The sequence below is a fragment of the Pundamilia nyererei genome, unplaced genomic scaffold (assembly GCF_000239375.1).
Source record: "Pundamilia nyererei isolate P.nyererei 1_Seehausen unplaced genomic scaffold, PunNye1.0 scaffold00003, whole genome shotgun sequence".
Taxonomy (NCBI): domain Eukaryota; kingdom Metazoa; phylum Chordata; class Actinopteri; order Cichliformes; family Cichlidae; genus Pundamilia; species Pundamilia nyererei.
This window is the reverse complement of record NW_005187404.1, coordinates 5,311,924-5,330,965: the sequence shown is the minus strand read 5'-3', so window position 1 is coordinate 5,330,965 and position 19,042 is coordinate 5,311,924. Positions and strand designations below refer to the sequence as shown.

Here is a 19,042-nt window from a genome sequence, read left to right as displayed (position 1 = left end):
TTGACTACGATGACCTGGATGACTAAGAACCTTCACAGACGACTTGGTTAGATCTTGTTAATTTTTCTTAACCATGAAAACAATTCGTCCATCTCTGTGTCAGTCATTCCTTCCGTACATCATCTGACTATGTGTTGCCAATGAATTTGTGCCCTACGCCACATTACAAACAAATAACATACAGTAGACACAACTAATCTTACAATAATCTCCGCTCAGATTATCTCTTCCTGTTTACTAGGGGAATGAAATGGGAAACAGCAGGGCGGGAGAAAGGAAGAGAGAGAGGGAGATTACAGTTATGAGGTAACTTCTGTAGTTCATACAGATATGACGTTCACAGATTGGGTAACTGTGCTCTATCAGACTTACAACTTTAGTGAGAGCGGCACAGGAAATGAGAGAATGAGTTATTACTGGTTTTGGGTTGACCAACTACTTGTAGTCTGATAAATTGAAAAAAAAAGAAAAAAGAAAAGAGTCCACGATGTATATAAACGCCCCTTCTGTTGTTTTGAAGTACCAACTGTCATGCAGAGGTCGCTATTAATCTTGTACTGAAGTGTTTTTATTTAGTTTTTGGAATTCATGTGGATTTTATTTTATATTTTTTATATTTGTGCACCATGAACACATGTGAAAAACATTGTGTAATTTGATTTCACGACAATATCATCTTTCATGTATCCACATAACTTTAATATTGTGATATATTGTGTAATTTTATAACATAATCATGTTGCCTAGCAATAACATATAGCAGAGCAGGGCCTGAGCCTTGTAGGACACCCTCAAAAATGTGTTAATTTTTATACAGTAAGTCCCTTATTTATCTCATGTTTATAGGTAATATTATAGGTGTCACTGGAAAAAAAAAGTTGTATTTTACAGATATTATTATTCACCATGTTCATGAAAAAATAAATATGTTAAAGGAAAACTAAAAAAAAATTGTTCCACTGCAGGTACAACCAGACTGTGAAGCAAAAATCTGTTGTAACACATGCTGCTGCTATTTTTTTTTTTTTTTTTTGCACTTCAGTTAGGATTAAAACAGATTTTGAGGTCGACAGGAGCGTCATCTTACAACACAGGCATTTACTGAGGTACAGTATTAATATAAAAGATGACATGATGTCATAACATGATCCCATAAAGGTCATCATTTGACCTCAAATGTCAGGGTTAGGTCGTAGTATTAAATCAAAGATCATAACTGTAGAGCAGCAGCAGAGAAGATTATTCCTGTACTAATCGCATCTGACATCATCATGTTCTATCTTTAGCAAAGTTCCACTTGTATATATTTTTTTATTTACTTTTTTCCTGTTAAAACGCAATAGCTTTTTTTTAGTCTATTTCTGTCACATCCAGTGTTTTTTAAACCAAGACACTTCTTTGTGTACCCAAAACTGAGGATGAATTGCCAACCCTGTATGGTGAGTGCAATATATATGAAAATAAAATGCTGATATATAAAATATGATATAGTACATTTAATACTATGCACTATACTGTTGTAAAATGTACACTGTAGTACATTTGGACGCAAAACGACACATTAATAAAAGACACTGTGACAATATTCTGTTGAAGAAAATAGTTAATAAAAATAAAATGAAGTGATGTTTTTAATCATACTCAACATGCTAGCATATTATTTTTGAAGTATTAACCTAACTATATTATAATTGCAATTTTTCATAAAGTACTCCCTCTATCCTTAATCACAGGATAAAGACTTAGGTAACTCTTGCATATATTATTACCACGGATTCTGTGTTTAGCTTGTTGTTGACATCCAAAGACGGATAGCTTCAGTGAGGAGACTGGAAAAAAATAAAGGGTTTAGCTGGATGCTAAGTGTTGGCTTATTTTTTTTATAGAAAAGACAAAAACTGGGGATTAACGTTGACTTAATCTTATATTGGTAATCCTTTAACCTCTGACACAATGTGCTGAAGGTTAGATATCACAGCATTGAATTATATGTCTACCGGCAAGTAAAACTGATGAATTTAATCTTTAACGGCACCATGGTAATAGGGGAAATTAAGTCGTTTTAGTTATAAGAAACAGGAGCAACACCTGCATTTGTTGCCATTGTATATTGGAACATGGCAGTTTCTTTTGAAGAGCATAAATAAAACAACTGACCTACTTGTAACAGTGCTTTAGTGCCATCCATTTGCCTGTACTAGACATAAGAAATCTGCAACAACAACGACAGTTCCAGTCAACGCCTCCTGAGGTATGTGCCATATTGAGCAATGCGATGCCATATTCTAATTCGATCTATGACAAAGGCAGGGTGTTATCCTTCTTCAAGCATATCATAATCAAGACTCAATACTCTACCTGATCAAAAAGGGCATATAACTATATTCCAGCTTTAAAAGATTGTATATCGTTAGCTTCATAGCATAAGTGCCTAAGTCATTTTTTGGTCAAATTGAGATTTTTGCCTAACTTTACTCCCCTACCACTGCTGCATCATCCTGTCCGTCTGCCTATGTCATCACAAAAAAATGACTTAGGCACTTATGCTATGAAGCTAACGATATAATCATTGACTTTATTAATTACATCAGTCTGGCATTTAAGGGCTCCTGGTGCTATTTTCTGTGCAATGCTCTCAACATTAAATCAGAAATATTCTGGTAAGGCAGGTGAAAATACTTTAGAAATAAAGCCTTTATACACTCAGACACTTTATTATGTAGAATTATGATGGGATGAAATCACACATTTCGTACATAATGTGAATCTTTTTCCATCGAATCCCAAATGTGCTTAATTGGATTGAGATCTGGTAACTGTGGGGTACATTTGAGTACAGTGACGTCTTCAAGAAACCAGTATAAGTTGATTTGCGCTTTGTGACATGGCACCAGATTGATCCATGCTTTCATGTTAAGTCCAATACTGACCTAACCATCCGAAGGTTGCAGCAGAAATCTAGACTCATCAGACCCAAGGAGGTTTTTACAATCTTTTCTTATTCAATTTTGGTGAGCCCATGTGGATTGTAGCTTCATTTTCCTGTTCCGGCTGCCGTAGCCCATCTGCTTCAAGGTTTGACGTGTTGAGTGTTAAGAGTTAATCTTCTGCAGACCTTCAAAGGAGTGGTTATTTCAGTTAGTGTTGTTTTTCTATCAGTTAAAGCAGTCTGGACATTTTCCTCTGACCTTTCCATCAACAAGACATTTGCAACCCAGCTTGCTGGATAGTTTCAGTTTTTCAGACCATTCTCTGCAAACTCAAAATAAGGTTGTGTTGGAAAATACCAAAAACAATGTCACTTAAATCATCTTCCTTCCCCATTCTGATTCTGGGTTTGACCTTCAGCAGATCGTCTTGCCTACATGCCTAAATCCACTGAGTTGCAAGGTGACTGGTGTTAACGAGCATTTGAATAGGTGTACCTAACAAAGTGGTCAGTGACTTTCAGCTGTTTCAACAGAATCATTAGGTATTGCAGAATGATTGATTATGGTATTAATAAACAGAAGGTTTATCATTTTGGCAGAAAACACACATCCAGTAGTTTAAAAAGGAACTGGAGCCGTTTCAGTTGCCGCACATTATTCGAAAAAATAAAACCCTTTTCTTCTCAATTTGTTGCACACTAAGCTGTGCCTACTGTTTATGGTTTTATGCCAGACAGTACATGATTCGATGCCTGTCTTTTTATACCTCACGTCATGTTTGAGGTACCAGCAAAAAAGGAAGTGTATTCATCTTTGTTTTCCTACAGACTCTGCTCCTTATGGGGAGTCCCACTGAGCTCTCCTGCCAGCTGGAAGCCCCTCCAGCGTGCCTATCCAGCCATCCTCGGCCTACGGTGGACTGTTCTCTCAATCAGCCGTAGATGGTATACATTGAAAGGGATCCACATGACGGGGTTGGCATCCTTACCAGCTGCCAAACAATATAATTTGGCCGTCTGAATGCACTGGAACAAGCTTAACTCTGAGGCCCTTTGGATTGTCTGGCTACTCGCTTTGTTACGGATACCAAGCCCAGTTAGTGTGTGGACAAACCTCACTTTGGCTGCTTGAATCCATAATCCTATTCTGTTGGTCACTGCCCAAAGCTTTTGACTAAGGTGCAGGTCAAAACACAATCAGACTGATAAAGATTTATGCATCTCCCCTGAATTGTCTTCTGCCATCATTCAGTGAAGCGTCTGAATTTATGCAGCGGCTTCATCTACCCATCAGATCATGGGTATGACCCTTTTCTAAAAGAGAGCTGGTGCTTAATTCTGACACAATCTAAAATTCAACAGTGAAATGCTCCAATGCACGCAGGAAATCACAGTCTGTTAAGCAAAAGGAGAATGTTATGTGTGAACAAAAATACCATCATATCGTCACTGGACACTTTCAGACTTCAGTCCAGCTTTGATTTCCTATCACTGTCTAGCTCAAACTGTGAAAGTTGGTATAAAGACCAAATGTCTCATCACAGACCCTGGCATCCTATAATTGCTTTTGGCAGCCAGTGGGATCTAAAACAAAACAAACATATCATCTCATTATAGTTTCCAAAAAATGTCTAAACTGGTATTCTGCATACCGTAATTGTTATTAGCTATAAAAGGAAAGTGTCCATACTGTGCTCATAAATACCTGTTCTGAAGGAAAGAAAATTATGACAATACGATTGTCAGGTGTGTATTTTGTGTATTTTTAAAACTTTAGAAATGAGCAATGCATTTCCAGTGACATGTGTAGAACTAGTACTTATATAATAGATCATGAATGGAGAAAAGATTCTAACGAGACAAAATCTGTGAACAAAAGAGTGATCAGGGGTTATTCTGTGTCATTTCACTCTAAAGAACTGAATCAGCACATGTTGAATTTCTGCCCTACTGAGAAATAAAAATCAAATTTACAAAAAGATATTTTACCTCAAACCTCAGAAATTTGTACTCGATTGATATTCTTCATGGGACAAATTAGGAGATTTTTAGGCTATTGGACAACACAACTCAGTATCTCTGATGGAAAACTCTGTTTCACACGTCAAGATTGTGCTGTTTCAATAAATCTGGACTTGGAAGAGGTTCAAGATTTATCTTTGTTATGATCAAATGTGTAATCATTTGGTCACTTTTCAAGGTGTGTGTGTGAAAGTGTAAAATCCACTGTCACTAGAATTTAAAAAAGGAGACGGGGACAGCTGTGGAGTGAAAGGTCTACTAGGTTCAACTTGGCAAACATGACACTTGGTGTTACAATGAAGCAAGTTCATGACTATATGTTCTGTATTTACCCCGTACCCTACTTCAGCATCTGTGTAAGAGTTAAAATTGGTGCTGATTGCAATGAGTAGAACATTTAAGATTGAAGACCATGCTTAATGTTTAAAGCTGACATCTGAAATGGAAGGCTTGATTAAGAAGATTTCCTTTGAGTCAGAGGAACCAGAACAGATGGGTTATTTCGTTAGAGCAGAAAAGGACCAGTGCAACATACTGAGGACAAGAGGTAAATAATAAGACAGAAAATGTGAGTCAAAGAAATTAAAAAGTCTGACGAGTGCTGTTTACTGCTCTACATCTCTAACTTAGTGAGTCAGTGAGTTATTTTGCTTATAATAGACATCATGTACAGATGTAAGCTAATCATATTTTCTTCTATGCATCCACTAACAGCTTATTTATAACATAGAAAAGCAAAATATGAAATTTCCTAGTATCTCTGGCTCCCAAAATGAATTCATATAATCTGTAACTTGATCTTCATAAAGTCATTAAAAAGACATGAAAGAAGGATTTCATTAACAAATTAATGTTAGTTTCCATCAGCCCCGAATTAATCAATAAAACTCCTATTCTAAAGCCATGAATAAAATAAATTGATTTAAAATGAGCATATGCCATGGAAAACAAATAGGAAAGTCTCTTCCACTGTAATTATCTGCTTTCTCCATGATAATCCATCTCTAAGAAAAGGTGTTATGAAGAATATTTTAAGCAGGAAAATGGAAGCAAAGGATTATGTGGGTAAAGAGGTGAGTAGCTCGAGATTTATGAAGCGACACATCTAGCTCCACAGATCTACTAAGCTAGGTAAATTAACATGAAACCACAAGAAGGGAACCAACAGGAGTATAAAATTCTCACCGTGATGTAGTAACAATGTGCAAATTCATAAAGACAGAGACAGACAGTTTATTTCAGCAATGACCAATACCCAATTATGGGATCACAAGGAGATTTAATTTGGGTGTGAGTAAATTGCTAGCAACACAGATGCAGCTTGATACTTGCAACCTCAAAAACACAATACACTGTAATTATAGGTTTTTACATGTGTTTCTCAGGGAACAGGATGGCAATTCAGACTAAGGACTGTTTAACATAAATGAATTTGAAACATATACTCTTTTGAAGATCAACAAACCTGAAATGTAAGGACAATATTGGGAGTGCATCATCAAGCTTTTCACCCTCTTTTAATGAATCTCACTCATAACTACTGTATACCGCTACTAATGTCTAAAAGACTAAGGTCTTCCACATTGCACTACAGAAGTCAGTATGCTTTTCTGGTTGTTCTCATCCACAGACAGTTAAGTAATGCAGCACCCATTTGATAAGCAAACACTTTCAGTTTTCGATTTACTTTAAATTTTGTGCTGCAGATTACAGCAGAGATGTAAGAAGGTCAAGTTTAGCGTGCAGTGTTACATGAAAGCAGTATGTCCTAATTGTTTCCTATCTATAGAAAACAGTATAGTGTGGCTCCAACATGTACTGAAAGTAAGAAGAAACAGGAACCGATACCTATTCTGGTCTCAGAGTCAGTGCAATTAGCTATCTAACATACATTTAAAAACTCAACAGACTTATAGAAGAAATGTCTAAATTAGTTTTGATACAGGACTTTCTCCCTGGAACAAACTATCTGCAAAGTGCATGCAACAACAGTTTCTTATTCTCTTGTAAAAGTATACAGGCTCACCTTCTCAGGATGACTACTATTTAAACTGTTAAAACTTTGTGTAGCTAAATATTCAGGATTTATCAGTTTAGATTCCACAGCTCATTTATGCATTGCAATTACTGCTAAATTAAGCAATAATGTTGAGTTGTATGACTTTCTTTAACACAAAACTGAGTTATTTCTTGTTTTTTTTGTCTCAGGTCACCATGTGATGAAAATAATACAGACTTTCTTTAGACCTCATAGTTTTCCTCTCGAAGTATTTTATTTTCTAGGGAAAGTTGTTGCAACTTTGACAAATAAAAATCAACTTGTCACACATATAGGGGCTAAAGGGGAGCTCTGAAGACATCCAGAAGACAATTATATATCTAACTGTAACTTCGACAATGAGAAGATTTTTTAATGTTAATGAGCTCTCAAACGCAGCAATGGAAGACACGCTCAGGCGTGGGTATGGGCTGAGGTTGAACACCAAGAAGACCGAGTACCTAGACGCCAGCCCCCAAACCGACAGCACCATCAGCGTCGATGGAGAAGACCTGGCAAAGGTATCTCACTTCAAGTACCTCGGATTGATGTTCAGCAACAATGGCGACATCCTGCCAGACGTATGAGCCAGAATTAATGCAGTCTGGATTAAGTGGTCACTGGTGTCCTGTGCGATCGACGAATGCCCGACCGCCTCAATTCGAAGATCTATTAGAGCGTAGTGCGCCCTGTGGCCCTTTACAGATCAGAGTGGTGGCCAGCCACCGCAAAGCACGAACACACCCTTCACACAATGGAAATGGAAATGCGGATGCTGCGATGGTGCCTGGGCCTGACACAATGGGACCACGTCACGAACATCGACATCCAAAAGCGGCAGGGCATTGCACCAATCACAGAGAAAATGCAAGGAGCACGACTGTGATGGTATGGGCATGTGGTCAGAAGTGACAAAAACTCAGTGGCAAGAACAGCACTGCGACTCAGTCCCCAAGGCCGGCGACCAAAGTGCAGACCAAAAAGGCGATGGATGGACTGAATTAAAGATGACGTGAAGAAGATCGGCGCCAACCTGAACAACGCCCTTTACCGTGCCGAATGGAAGCGGCTTTGCAGAAAAGCAACCCGCAGAGCGGAAATAACGCTAGGAGGAAGAACAATGAGCTCTCAAAAATATGCTTTCAAAAGATATTAGACTTTAGCTTTGAGAAACTAAACTGTGATAAATAGGCATAGCAAAACTGCATGAAAAAAAAAACTGATTCAGTATGACAGCTATTTATTTTCGATCTGACATTTTTTTTTCAATATCTGATGGTTTAACCACCACTTACATCATCTATAAAGGTGAAACTGTTGTTGCAAGGCAGTTAAACACATCTAATCTGCCTCAATATATGGGTGTAAGCGAAGCATGAGGAAATGAATCGAAGTTAAACAGACAGAGAAGCTAAGAAATTACATTTGATGGAAGAAATAAATCAGGAGAGGATTGAGCGAGATGGAAAGACATGAAAAGAGAAGTTTGAGGACCATTTGGGAGGAAAATTATGTGCATGGTGTAGCGATAGAGAAAAAGAGGGAGAGAAAAGAAAGAGCACGGCTATTTCAAAATGAATGCTGCTGTGAAAAACGAACAGATCGAGCCAGTCAGTAGGACTTTAAAAATACTGACTCAGTTCCCTTGGGGATGCTGCAGGGGGACATCTCACCTCTTAAGATAGGGCAACTAGACAGGGCCCTCAGTTTGCCAGCTCCCAAAGGAGAGGTCCACTCAGAATCATTATGTGGCACTTATTTTCATAATTAAAGCTTGTAACATCAAATTCTGCCCCCTGGGTCTTGTGAATACCTAATGGCTATGGTACGCTGCAAAAAAACCCAAAAAAACATGACAAGCTCTGAAAGTAATTTGCCGTATTTTTTGAAAGTCCGTTTTTTTTCATAATGATTGGTTTCAATAAATGATACCATTTTTGGCAGGCGCTTTTGTTAGTTGTAAGAAATCTGCTTCTTTTGCTGTGAAGCTTGATGAGGTTCTGCCGAATCCACCAGTTAATATAACATCCATGTTTTGCTCAGTGACACAGTTAGTGTGATTTTTTTTCTTTTTGCAGTGCGTCTAGCAGATGGACAGAGTTTGTGTACTTCAGGGACTTTGCTGTCAAACCTTTGCCCTCTTCTATTCTGGACTGTCTGCGCTGGTTGAATAATTGGCACATTAAATTATTTAAAAAAGCAGTCAGGGCACATTATCATAAATATTCACTTGACGTTTTGCTTAGATCAACAGTTGCAAGCCAAAGCTCTGGATGTGACTCCGCGACACTGCGTGTGTCTGTGTGCGCGCATGCTTGTGTGGATATCCATTGTGGGTGCCCCAGGGCTGATTGATTGACAGTATTTACAAACAAAGCTTCTTCCTGCCAGTCAACCTAAGTAAATGCAGACAGCATGAAAATGTCAGGCTTATGACAGACCCAGATGTGTGTACACATAACTGCACTGTGCATGTAAATGTCAGCCACACTCAGAGTGGGCACACTCACTTGTGAACATGCACACAAAGGACTGAGCAGTGCAGCGGCCCTCGTCACTTTGCTGTTGTAACAAGAGCCTCTAACAAACCTGTCACTGTTCTCGCCTGAGACAAGACAATAATGACATGCTAACAAAGTAGAGCTGCTGAGAATAGGTCTATTACCATGTATTAATGCTATTTGTGGCTACAGACACTGAGGCCTATAGCTCTGCTGTAAGTCTTCTAGCAAATATTGTGCCATTCTCCACTGAAAAAAACTCCGACTGCAGTCTGTTACATAACATAGTAATTGACTCTAAGCATTAGACTGTGACATCCTATCAACACTTTGGATGCTGTAAAGTACCATAAGGTTCTGATCTTAAATGTTTTGACTGGTGTTTTGTACAGATAAGGTTGTTACTTGGTAGTTGAGTCTAGATGTTTGTGATAATATGTAACATTTACTTGCTGGCATTGAATACCGAATATATGTAGTTATTGAGATTTGGTCAAGCTCGTGAGTTTATGGAAGTGTAGAACTCTTGTGACCTTTTTAGCGCCCCTTCTTTATATCGAGTCCATGAAGAAATTATTTTGTGTAACAACCTGAAATACATATACGTGCGATCTCACATTTATGGCTGCACTGCACTGTGCGTCTGTCCCTAGATCTTCAAAGTGTGCTTTGGAATACAAGTCATTAGATGGGAATTGCACAGATAAGTTGTGCTTTGCAGTACACAAGCGAGGAATAACCTGCGGAAATGACAGCAATCTACAATAATTACTAGTCTTTGAATGCAATTGCATTGAAAGGCGTTAGAGATGAAAAGGCATGAAAACAACATTGATGAAGGAGGGGGAAACTTGTCAATATAAAGTCTCTGTAAAAATGCGGCGATACATGAGAGAATAGGACTGATGGTTTTCAAAACACACTATCAGAAGATTGAAGGGTCGAAACAATTTCCTCTGAACCCGATTGCACCTCAAAAAAGTATATGCAGAGATGGCAGCATTATCGTAGTTATTCAGTATTCAGGATGATACATGTGCTGTGACAGATTGCTCTGTGTCAGAGCCCAGGGGAAGGATGTCTTGCTCCCCACTGATCACAGGTCACTGTGAAATCTCCCTCGGCTCTTGGTAAAGATTATAAGTAGTCTGTTGAGAGTGAAGTGCATTTTATATTAATAGGAATTATTTTAAACCAGGATTCAAAGACACTGTGTGAAAAGTAGGATTTTTGTCAGTAAGAAGCCTGTAACTTGCTACAGAAATTCAGGTTAAAGGCTGTTCACAGGAATTTAGAGACACCATAGAGAACTTCCAGGATCTGGGAATATAGAAGTGGAATTTGAATTTCGGGTAATTTTACAAGCCTGAGAAGTCTGGTGGTTCAAGCTTGTTTCTAAGCTTAAAAGAGTGATAAAGTGATAAAGAAATGTAGAAATGACTGTTAAGCATATGCAATCACTTAAACTTGTTATTCTGATTATTCTGCCGCATGCAGTATTTTTATACATGTGTACACTCAGCCACATAGTAGTTTAAGGGGTAATCTGATTTTTTTTGTTTATTTTTTAATCGATATGATTTGTGTAAGTGTTTCCATGTAAAGTTGTGGTGTGAGGAAAAAGCACATTACATGCTGTTTTCTCAAAGTAGTAAAACCTGATTTTCCACAACGATTATTTTCAAAAACACATACACATAGATAATTTTTAGAAACAAAGTCACTGTCCCCAAGAATTGGGATCTCTGGAATTTTCAGATGACATAAAATTTACAGTGAACTAGTTATAGCCAGCATGGCAATCATCCCACTGTATGTACCCAAAGTTAGCAACACTTACTGTTGAGATTCTGACCACTTGTGGTATTTTAAACCTCTTTAAAAAGTGAACTGCCAAGCAGCTGCCTGAGGCAACTGTTGTTGTGATTTGGGACTATTTAGACAAAACTGAATTGAATTGAAATAGTCTCACAGACGATATAGCACCTAAAAGGTCAACTTTGATATAAATATTGATCTTTATAAGAGATATACTTCTCATTTTCATAAGCAACATAAGCAAAAAACTCTAGAACCCTCACAGGAACAAATATGCTTGTAATCAGACTGCTGTGCTGCACCTACATGAACCAAAATAGCAGGTGTGCTTGGAGACACCCACATAGTTGGTGCACCCAAGACCTACAGTACTGCTTTGCAAGGACGAGGATTGAATAGTGGCCCCCGTCTCACTGCTCTCTCTATATAAACAATAGCTCATTGCATAGCTTCCATGTGTCATTTTAGTGACGTTAAAGAAATGAAAAGTGCCATTTTCTGCATTTCCAAATGACTCGTTAATCTGACTAGTCTCTTGCTTGAGGTATATTTAAACGTGTACGCATAATATCCGGTAATCTGATTGGTTCTTTTTGTGTACTTGAATGGATCTAGTATAGCTATGTGTAGGCGCAGATTCATGTGTATGTGTGTTTCCATGTTAACCTGGGGGTGTGAGCGTCAAACCGAAGAGTGACAAAACATGACTGACTGTTAATCTGTTTGTGTGATGCGCGAGTGAGCGAGAGAGCAGCAGTCATACAGACCATTAGTGTAGTGTGTGCTTGTGTGAATGTGAATCATGGAAGAAGTTAACTCTGTGTGTGTGTGTGTGTGTGTGTGTGTGTGTGTGTGTGTGTGTGCGCGTGCATGTGTGTGTGTGTGTGTGTGTGTGTGTCCAACTATGGTTGAACCCATTAACTGAATAAACCATCCAGTATGATTGCAGTGTCAAATGGGTATGCTGAAGCATTTCTGCTTGGCCCAGCAGTCCTTGTCCTTTTTAAAGTCATGACACACTTACACAGGATCAAAAACTCAGCGGCACAATTAATTATTGATTGGTTGGAAATGCTGCATCAATCCTCATGCATCTGTATAATAGCGGATGTACAAAACACAAACAGATGCTGGCCAATGTGCAAATTAAATGCCATGTGTTAATTTACTCTGATATAATTGAAGTTTATTCTACCATTTGTGTATCTGGCAAAACTGTGCAGTGGTAAATAAGAAAATTATCCTCCAAGCTGAAGGAATATGTTCACCCTCGTGTGTCAGCAAACATTCCTTGAGCGAGACTCCTTGCCAAAGGCATTAAATCCTACGTTTCTCCAATACTGTTTTGTAAGTGATCCTATTTGAACTCATTCATGGTGAAATGGTAAATGGCCTGTATTTGTATAGCGCATTACTAGTCCCTAAGGACCCCAAAGCGCTTTACACGTTCAGTCATCCACCCATTCACACTGGTGATGGCAAGCTACATTGTAGCCACAGCCACCCTGGGGCTCACTGACAGAGGCGAGACTGCGCCACCGGGCCCTCTGACCTCGAACCGGCAACCTTCCGATTACAAGGCGAACTCCCAACTCTTGAGCCACGATCGCCCAATAAATAATAAGTCAGAAAGCATCTCTATAAGAACAGGTCAATTTCACAAATGCAACACACAAAACGGAGATGAATAGTCCTCTACTTAACTAATCCTGCTTGTTAAAGTTTAACATAGCAAGATGGTGGTGGTATTTTTTGTTTGAATAACATCTCTCCCTAGAATTCGCCTCACCTCAACCTACCCACTCGCTTTACGATTCACATGCAGCTGCCTTTTAGCAAAGCCTCAGGGCAGTTGACGTTTCCTGGATTAATTCCTATTAGGAAAAGAGCACTTATAGGCAGGGGGACACACCGGGGGATTCCCCTAGTGTTTTGGAATAGATTTTCCCTTCTAGACGATGATTATGGGCAAAGAGAATTTGAATGGAATGAAAAGGTTCACAGATCCATTCATACGCAGTGTGGCTGCATAAGACTGATCCTTACAACATAATATTAATGACCTTACATGTACTCTGGTCCTGTGGTCTGTATGGTTTCAAGACTTAACTCAATAGTGCAGACTGCGAGCCAGCTTGAGCAGTGTGTTTTCCTTGTGAAGATAAAACCTAATAAAAAATATAATTTTTTCTGTTAAATTAAAGATCATTTATCATCAGTTACTCCTTGTACTCTGTCTGCCCTTCATCCACTTTAGCTAGACTTCACAAACTATGGCTTAACCCAAAACCTATTCATTTAACATGTATTACTATTTGTGCCAATTGATAAGAAAAAATGTCTCTGTCTATTGTAATGTAAAGTCATACAAATAGTTTCCTTTCAATGAGCTTATGTCCCACAGAAGAATGCATCTGTCATATTTTTCAACCTAATCATTATGAAACAGAATAAAACAAATCAAATCAATATGACAAAGAACTCACTGAAACAAAAACAAATGACAGCAAATCACAACAAAGCCAAAAATATCAAGGATTGGCTAAGAACACAGCACATTACACACTGGAGTGTCTTTATTACTACTCTCCATTGTTTCACAGTATATTGGCACAGTTATCCCCTATACTCTGTCAGAGAGATTCACACTTTCCACTGCACTTTCATTTTGAAGGAATATCACCGCTAGTATGTTCTAACTTCAGCATTCACTGAGCATTGTTATCTACTTTATATTATTATGAAAAGTAGTTCACAGCTATAATTGGAAGCAATACAGTGACAAATATTAAAAATTTGCTCCCTCTGTCTCCATGACAGTTTAATTCTGATCAGTCACGACTTTTACATAATGTGTTTTGAGTCACACTGTTTAGCTCCTGAGGGCATTTTTACACACCTCAGTTTGCATCATGTGAAACACGCTGCATCTTTTCACAGCAGCTAGACTCTGGTGTAAGTTTAACCAAAAAGATACTTGTTAAAACTGAAAGCAATGTGTCATACTGCAGATTTTGGATTAGAAGCCCACATGTGCCTCGTGGATTTCACTAAAGGACATTGCCAGCCCCACTCTCCTACAGATTTTCTAAAATTTCTCCCCTGGTAATCTATGATTTAGTTTCTCACACTGCAAAGATGAGAAAAGGTACAAAAAGCTATCATTTTGTCTAAACAGCTTGAGGAGAACTCCCAGTTTGCAGTAGTTTGAAGTTTATTAAAGTGGACAGAGGTGATATTTACTTATAGATACATACAGTTTATATACAATTTAAAATAGGATCTTTGCCAAGCTGCCGGTTAGAGACCAACTATAGATACCGCAGTGCTTGTGTTGTGTGCAAACACTGACTTTGCCACAGCTCTGTACCATTTATATCAGCACTGACGGTGCATATACTTGCTGCAGCATTGTACTGAATGATAGGTGTTGTCACTGAGACAAAACCTCTCAGTGCTAGTATAGGATGAGAAGAAGTTAAAACCACCAGAAAGTCTTTTCAAACTGTTGCAACATGTCTCAGTATAATCTATGACTCTCTAAAGCTTCTGTACTGATACATCATTAAGTTAGCAATAAGACCAGACACATGCTTACCCTCATGTCTTCAAGCTCACAGTATTGACCATGGCAACTGTGTGAGGTTACAAAACAACGAACAAACAGCCGAAATCCTAGTCCTGACTCCTAGTCCCATAGGACCTTAGCCCTGTTGTGCTCAACCACCTTGGTGTCTCATATTTTGTCTTGTAGTCCATATGCAGCACAGATGTTCCTGTACACTATCCCCACCACTTATGGTTAAGGTTATGCCTTTTAGCATACAGTACATAGGCTCATAGGCTTTCTTATAGTCAGTGCAGGCATTGCTCATGTTGGTCTGCCAGATCTTAGAATCCTGGTATGTTGCTTTCAACCAAGAACTGTTGCACTGGCAACATGTTGTTATTTTAATGCCCTACTGAGCTGTGCTCATGTATCAACTCATGTGCCTACTCAGCTTGTTTGCTATGATGCCTGAGAAAAGCTTATATGCTGTGGAGAGGGAGGTAATCATCCAGTAGTTTAATGGTGTTGTGCCCTTGTGGGAATCCTTCATGGCCAGGATAGTTCTGCCTTGTGTTAGCCCCTTTGGACAAGTACCTGTTTTTAGCAACCCCCTCGCGTGATCTCAGATCATGCTATTATTTGTTGAAGATTCCAGATTTGATTCTTAGGATCTCAGTTCAGGGGTCCTTTCACAGCAGTTCACGACCACATGAGAAGTCACTCACACACACAAATATAGAATGACACACAGAGTGTTATCTGTCAAGTTGTACTTCGTGGTTGGGGTTGATGCCATTGATGAGTTTGGCATTGAGACTGGACCAGCCAATGCCATGCTCCTACAAAGACTGAAGAGAAAGACTGAAGAACAGGACAGAGTCTCCCACCCCATGCATGTAAATGTTGGTGAACTGCAGAGCTCCTTCAGTGACAGACTGCTGCATCCTAGATGCATGAAGGAGCGTTTCCGCAGGTCCTTCCTCCCTGCAGCTGTCAGACTGTACAATCAGAACTGCTCCCAACAAACATAGATGTTTACATCAATGCTGTAACTGCAATAAGTTAATTAACCAATTCGCACAACAACCTGGTTTGCCTCTTATCTGTAGTTATTTTTATTTGATTTAATAACTGTACAATACTCTGTATATAGTAACCATTGTCCTTAATGTAACTATGTAAGAAAAATTGTGTATGTTTCTGTTCTGGGTGCTGTGTACTCTCTGTTTGTATATGTGTCTTTTTGGCTGCTGTTACAACCAAATTTTCCCTTGTGGGACAATTAAAGGATTATTCTATTCTATTCTATTCTATTCTATTCTATTCTATGAAGTGCACAATGAGAAGAATCAGGAGTGTTTAATCAGAGAATGATGAATTCTACAGCTGTGAGGGATGACTCTTTGTGTTAGTCAAGTCATAGACTTATAAATTCCCACTCTCTGGGGAAATTAGGCCACTGAGGTCACTGTTGTGCCATAGGCAGCACAGAAATATCTAATGATAGTGCATGTGTCATCAGTGCAGCTTTTATAACATAACACAGAAAAATACAAGGAAGCAAAACAGGAAGATCCATAAATCATTTTCAGAAAGGACTTTTTTGCTGCATGGCTGTTGGTCCGATGAGAATGCTGTGCAATGTCACTGAAATCACCAAAGCAAGATATTGCTCTGTCCAATAGCTTACACTAGTAAACAATTAGCCAATATATAACTGTTCATTTCTTGTAATTTATTAAGTTAATTACCCTAACTACCACCTAATGACTCTGCTGAAGTTCACAATTGTAGTACTTTATCCACTCAAACCAAAATGTCATGTCTGAACTATAAACTGGCTGACAGTGTTGTTGTTGTCGTCAAAGTAATTAAAAATGCAAGTTATTCAATGAGATGACCTTTAGCTTATAGAAATATCTTTCTACAAGACAAGGTTGTTTAAATCTGTATGCTTATTTCAGTGAAAAGCCACAAAGTAAGAGCCTCAAATAAAGTAAGTTTCAGACTCAATGAAATAAAAATAGAAATGCTCTTTTTTTAAGTTGTCTTCAGTATCCCACTTGTGGCAATTTCTGTCAAACATTTCATTTGCAGGGACCACATCCTCAGTTAGATTGACGGTGTTTCATGAAAGAGAGTGGCTCCTGGGCTGGGCAGATTCCCATGTACTAACGAGAGGCTTGAGAACTGAGACAAGGGGAGCAGGGTGGAGCACAAAAATGCAAAATAAACAGCCTATAGAGCAGGAAGGTGTATGTACTCATGGAAGGTGTGGTCCCACCCTTGAAATTCAGATAAAATATCTCGAATTTGTTTATCTGCTGATACGTTTTTGCTGGTCATACTATTACCTGAAAATCCAAGGAAATTAATTAGCTATCAGTAAATATGCTTGTATCACACTAATTGCATGTCCACTTAACCATGTATATACCAACCATGAAGCCTGAGGACAAACTTGCAAGTAAGATGAATAATTGTAATAGAGAAGAATCAGTTAAACATGCTCTACATGTAGGGAAAAAATATGTGAAGGTGAACTCACATCTTCTTTTCCTTTGTGTTCTTCTTTCTTGTCATGGCAGAATGATTCCATCCAGCAGCAACGACTTCCTGGTGCGGGACCTCGCTGCTGGACGTAGCTATGATCTTTGTGTCCTGGCCGTGTTTGATGACGTCATCACATCGCTGACTGCAACTCGTCCTTTGGGCTGTCTGTCATTTACCACAGACACAGAGTTCAGCCAGTGCCAAGCATTGCACAGCCACTTCTTGGGTGGTACTATGATCATCATCATTGGAGGGATTATTGTTGCTTCTGTGCTTGTTTTTATTATCATCTTAATGATACGATACAAGGTTTACAGCCACCAAGGTGCAGGCCATGGAAAAGCAGCCATCACTGCGACTGCGCCAAGACCGCAGAGCAATGGACAAGGAGGCAGTCAGGTCCAAGTCCTTCCTCGCTCTGCCTCAAAGATGACTGACAGTCATGACGACCAAGTCCTCGGACCGTCCAGGGCAATGTCGCCTAGCAACACTCTGCGAGACACTGTCACGTTGGTCGAGGAGGAGAGCAGTGGACAGAGCCTAATGACAAGGACTGACTCGTCAGCAAACGAGGAGTTGCTCTCACCCACGAAGTCCCGCTTCTCCTCCAGGGTCGCCATTGAGATGAAAATTCGACCGCCATCTGTTGCCAAAGAGCCCACCTCTCCCAAAGAACTGGCAGGTATTAGAGAGCTAGTGGAAAAGACACAGACATAGTAAATTCAAGCAACTGAGCAGAGTTTAGAGAAAGTAAAAGTTGACAGAGTAGGAGTGGGGAAAACGTGGAAAGGAGGGACACAAAAAAATTCGGTCAAACAGGAAAAGCTGGTGGATGAGAAATAGACAATGTGAAATTCAGGGTGTAAAACTGAGTAAGATAATAATGAAGAGAAGAGCATTGTGTGAATGAGAAAATGAGTACGAGAGATCCCATTCTAGTGCACTAGAATGAAAGTAAGAGAGAGACAGAGGGTGAGACAATTCATCAAATTTCAGTCTGTAGGGCTGCAGCAGCAACTCAAGTTGTTTTTAAATCTCTTCTGTATGATTGCATATTCCCTTTTTCCAAAAAATGAATGGAAAAAAAGTCTTGAATTAACCTTCCTATAGTGAACTGAAAACCTCCCCATGCTCATTTATTTGTGTTTTCAGCTCTTTCCAAATGCCAGACTTCTTCTGTTGAACGCTCAGAAGGGGTACATGCTGACTCAAAGTTTTTAAATTTGTGAAGAAGATGAAGAATGATGCTGCAACTTTGTTGCCAAAATTTTAGGTTTTTTTAGTTTCTGGAAAGCTTGGCTAGACAACAGATAATAACCAAATAAATCTTTATGTTTTTGTGTTAGAGGAGAGAGGGATTTGATAATGCATGTGGGAGTACCTGTCACACATTATTCCAGTTAACACCTCTCACATTAGAGCGCTGCAAACTATTAGTCTTTAAGCACTCCAAGAAAGCCTGCTTGCCTTTAGAAATGACACATCCCAAGTGCTAAAGAGTGAAAAAGCTACTTCAGTACAAAAGAAAGGCTGTATGCACTGGCTTACATTCAATATCAAGCTGGAAAAAGCCCAAGTCACTTATAAAGTTAAATGTGACTTCAATAGCACTGAATGCTAGATCTGTTGGG

At 39.0% G+C, this 19,042-nt stretch overlaps 1 protein-coding gene across 3 annotated transcripts in view; it reads left to right on the top strand.

Annotated features, from left to right (window-relative positions):
* The window catches only part of LOC102207343 (leucine-rich repeat and fibronectin type III domain-containing protein 1-like protein), a 180,474-nt gene that overhangs the window by 142,038 nt on the left and 19,394 nt on the right, over positions 1–19,042 (top strand). For all 3 annotated transcript variants that reach the window (XM_005720763.1, XM_005720761.1, XM_005720762.1), the window contains exon 9: positions 17,447–18,093. In XM_005720763.1, the coding sequence (XP_005720820.1) occupies positions 17,447–18,093 (647 nt within the window). The remainder of the gene's footprint in view (positions 1–17,446; positions 18,094–19,042) is intronic.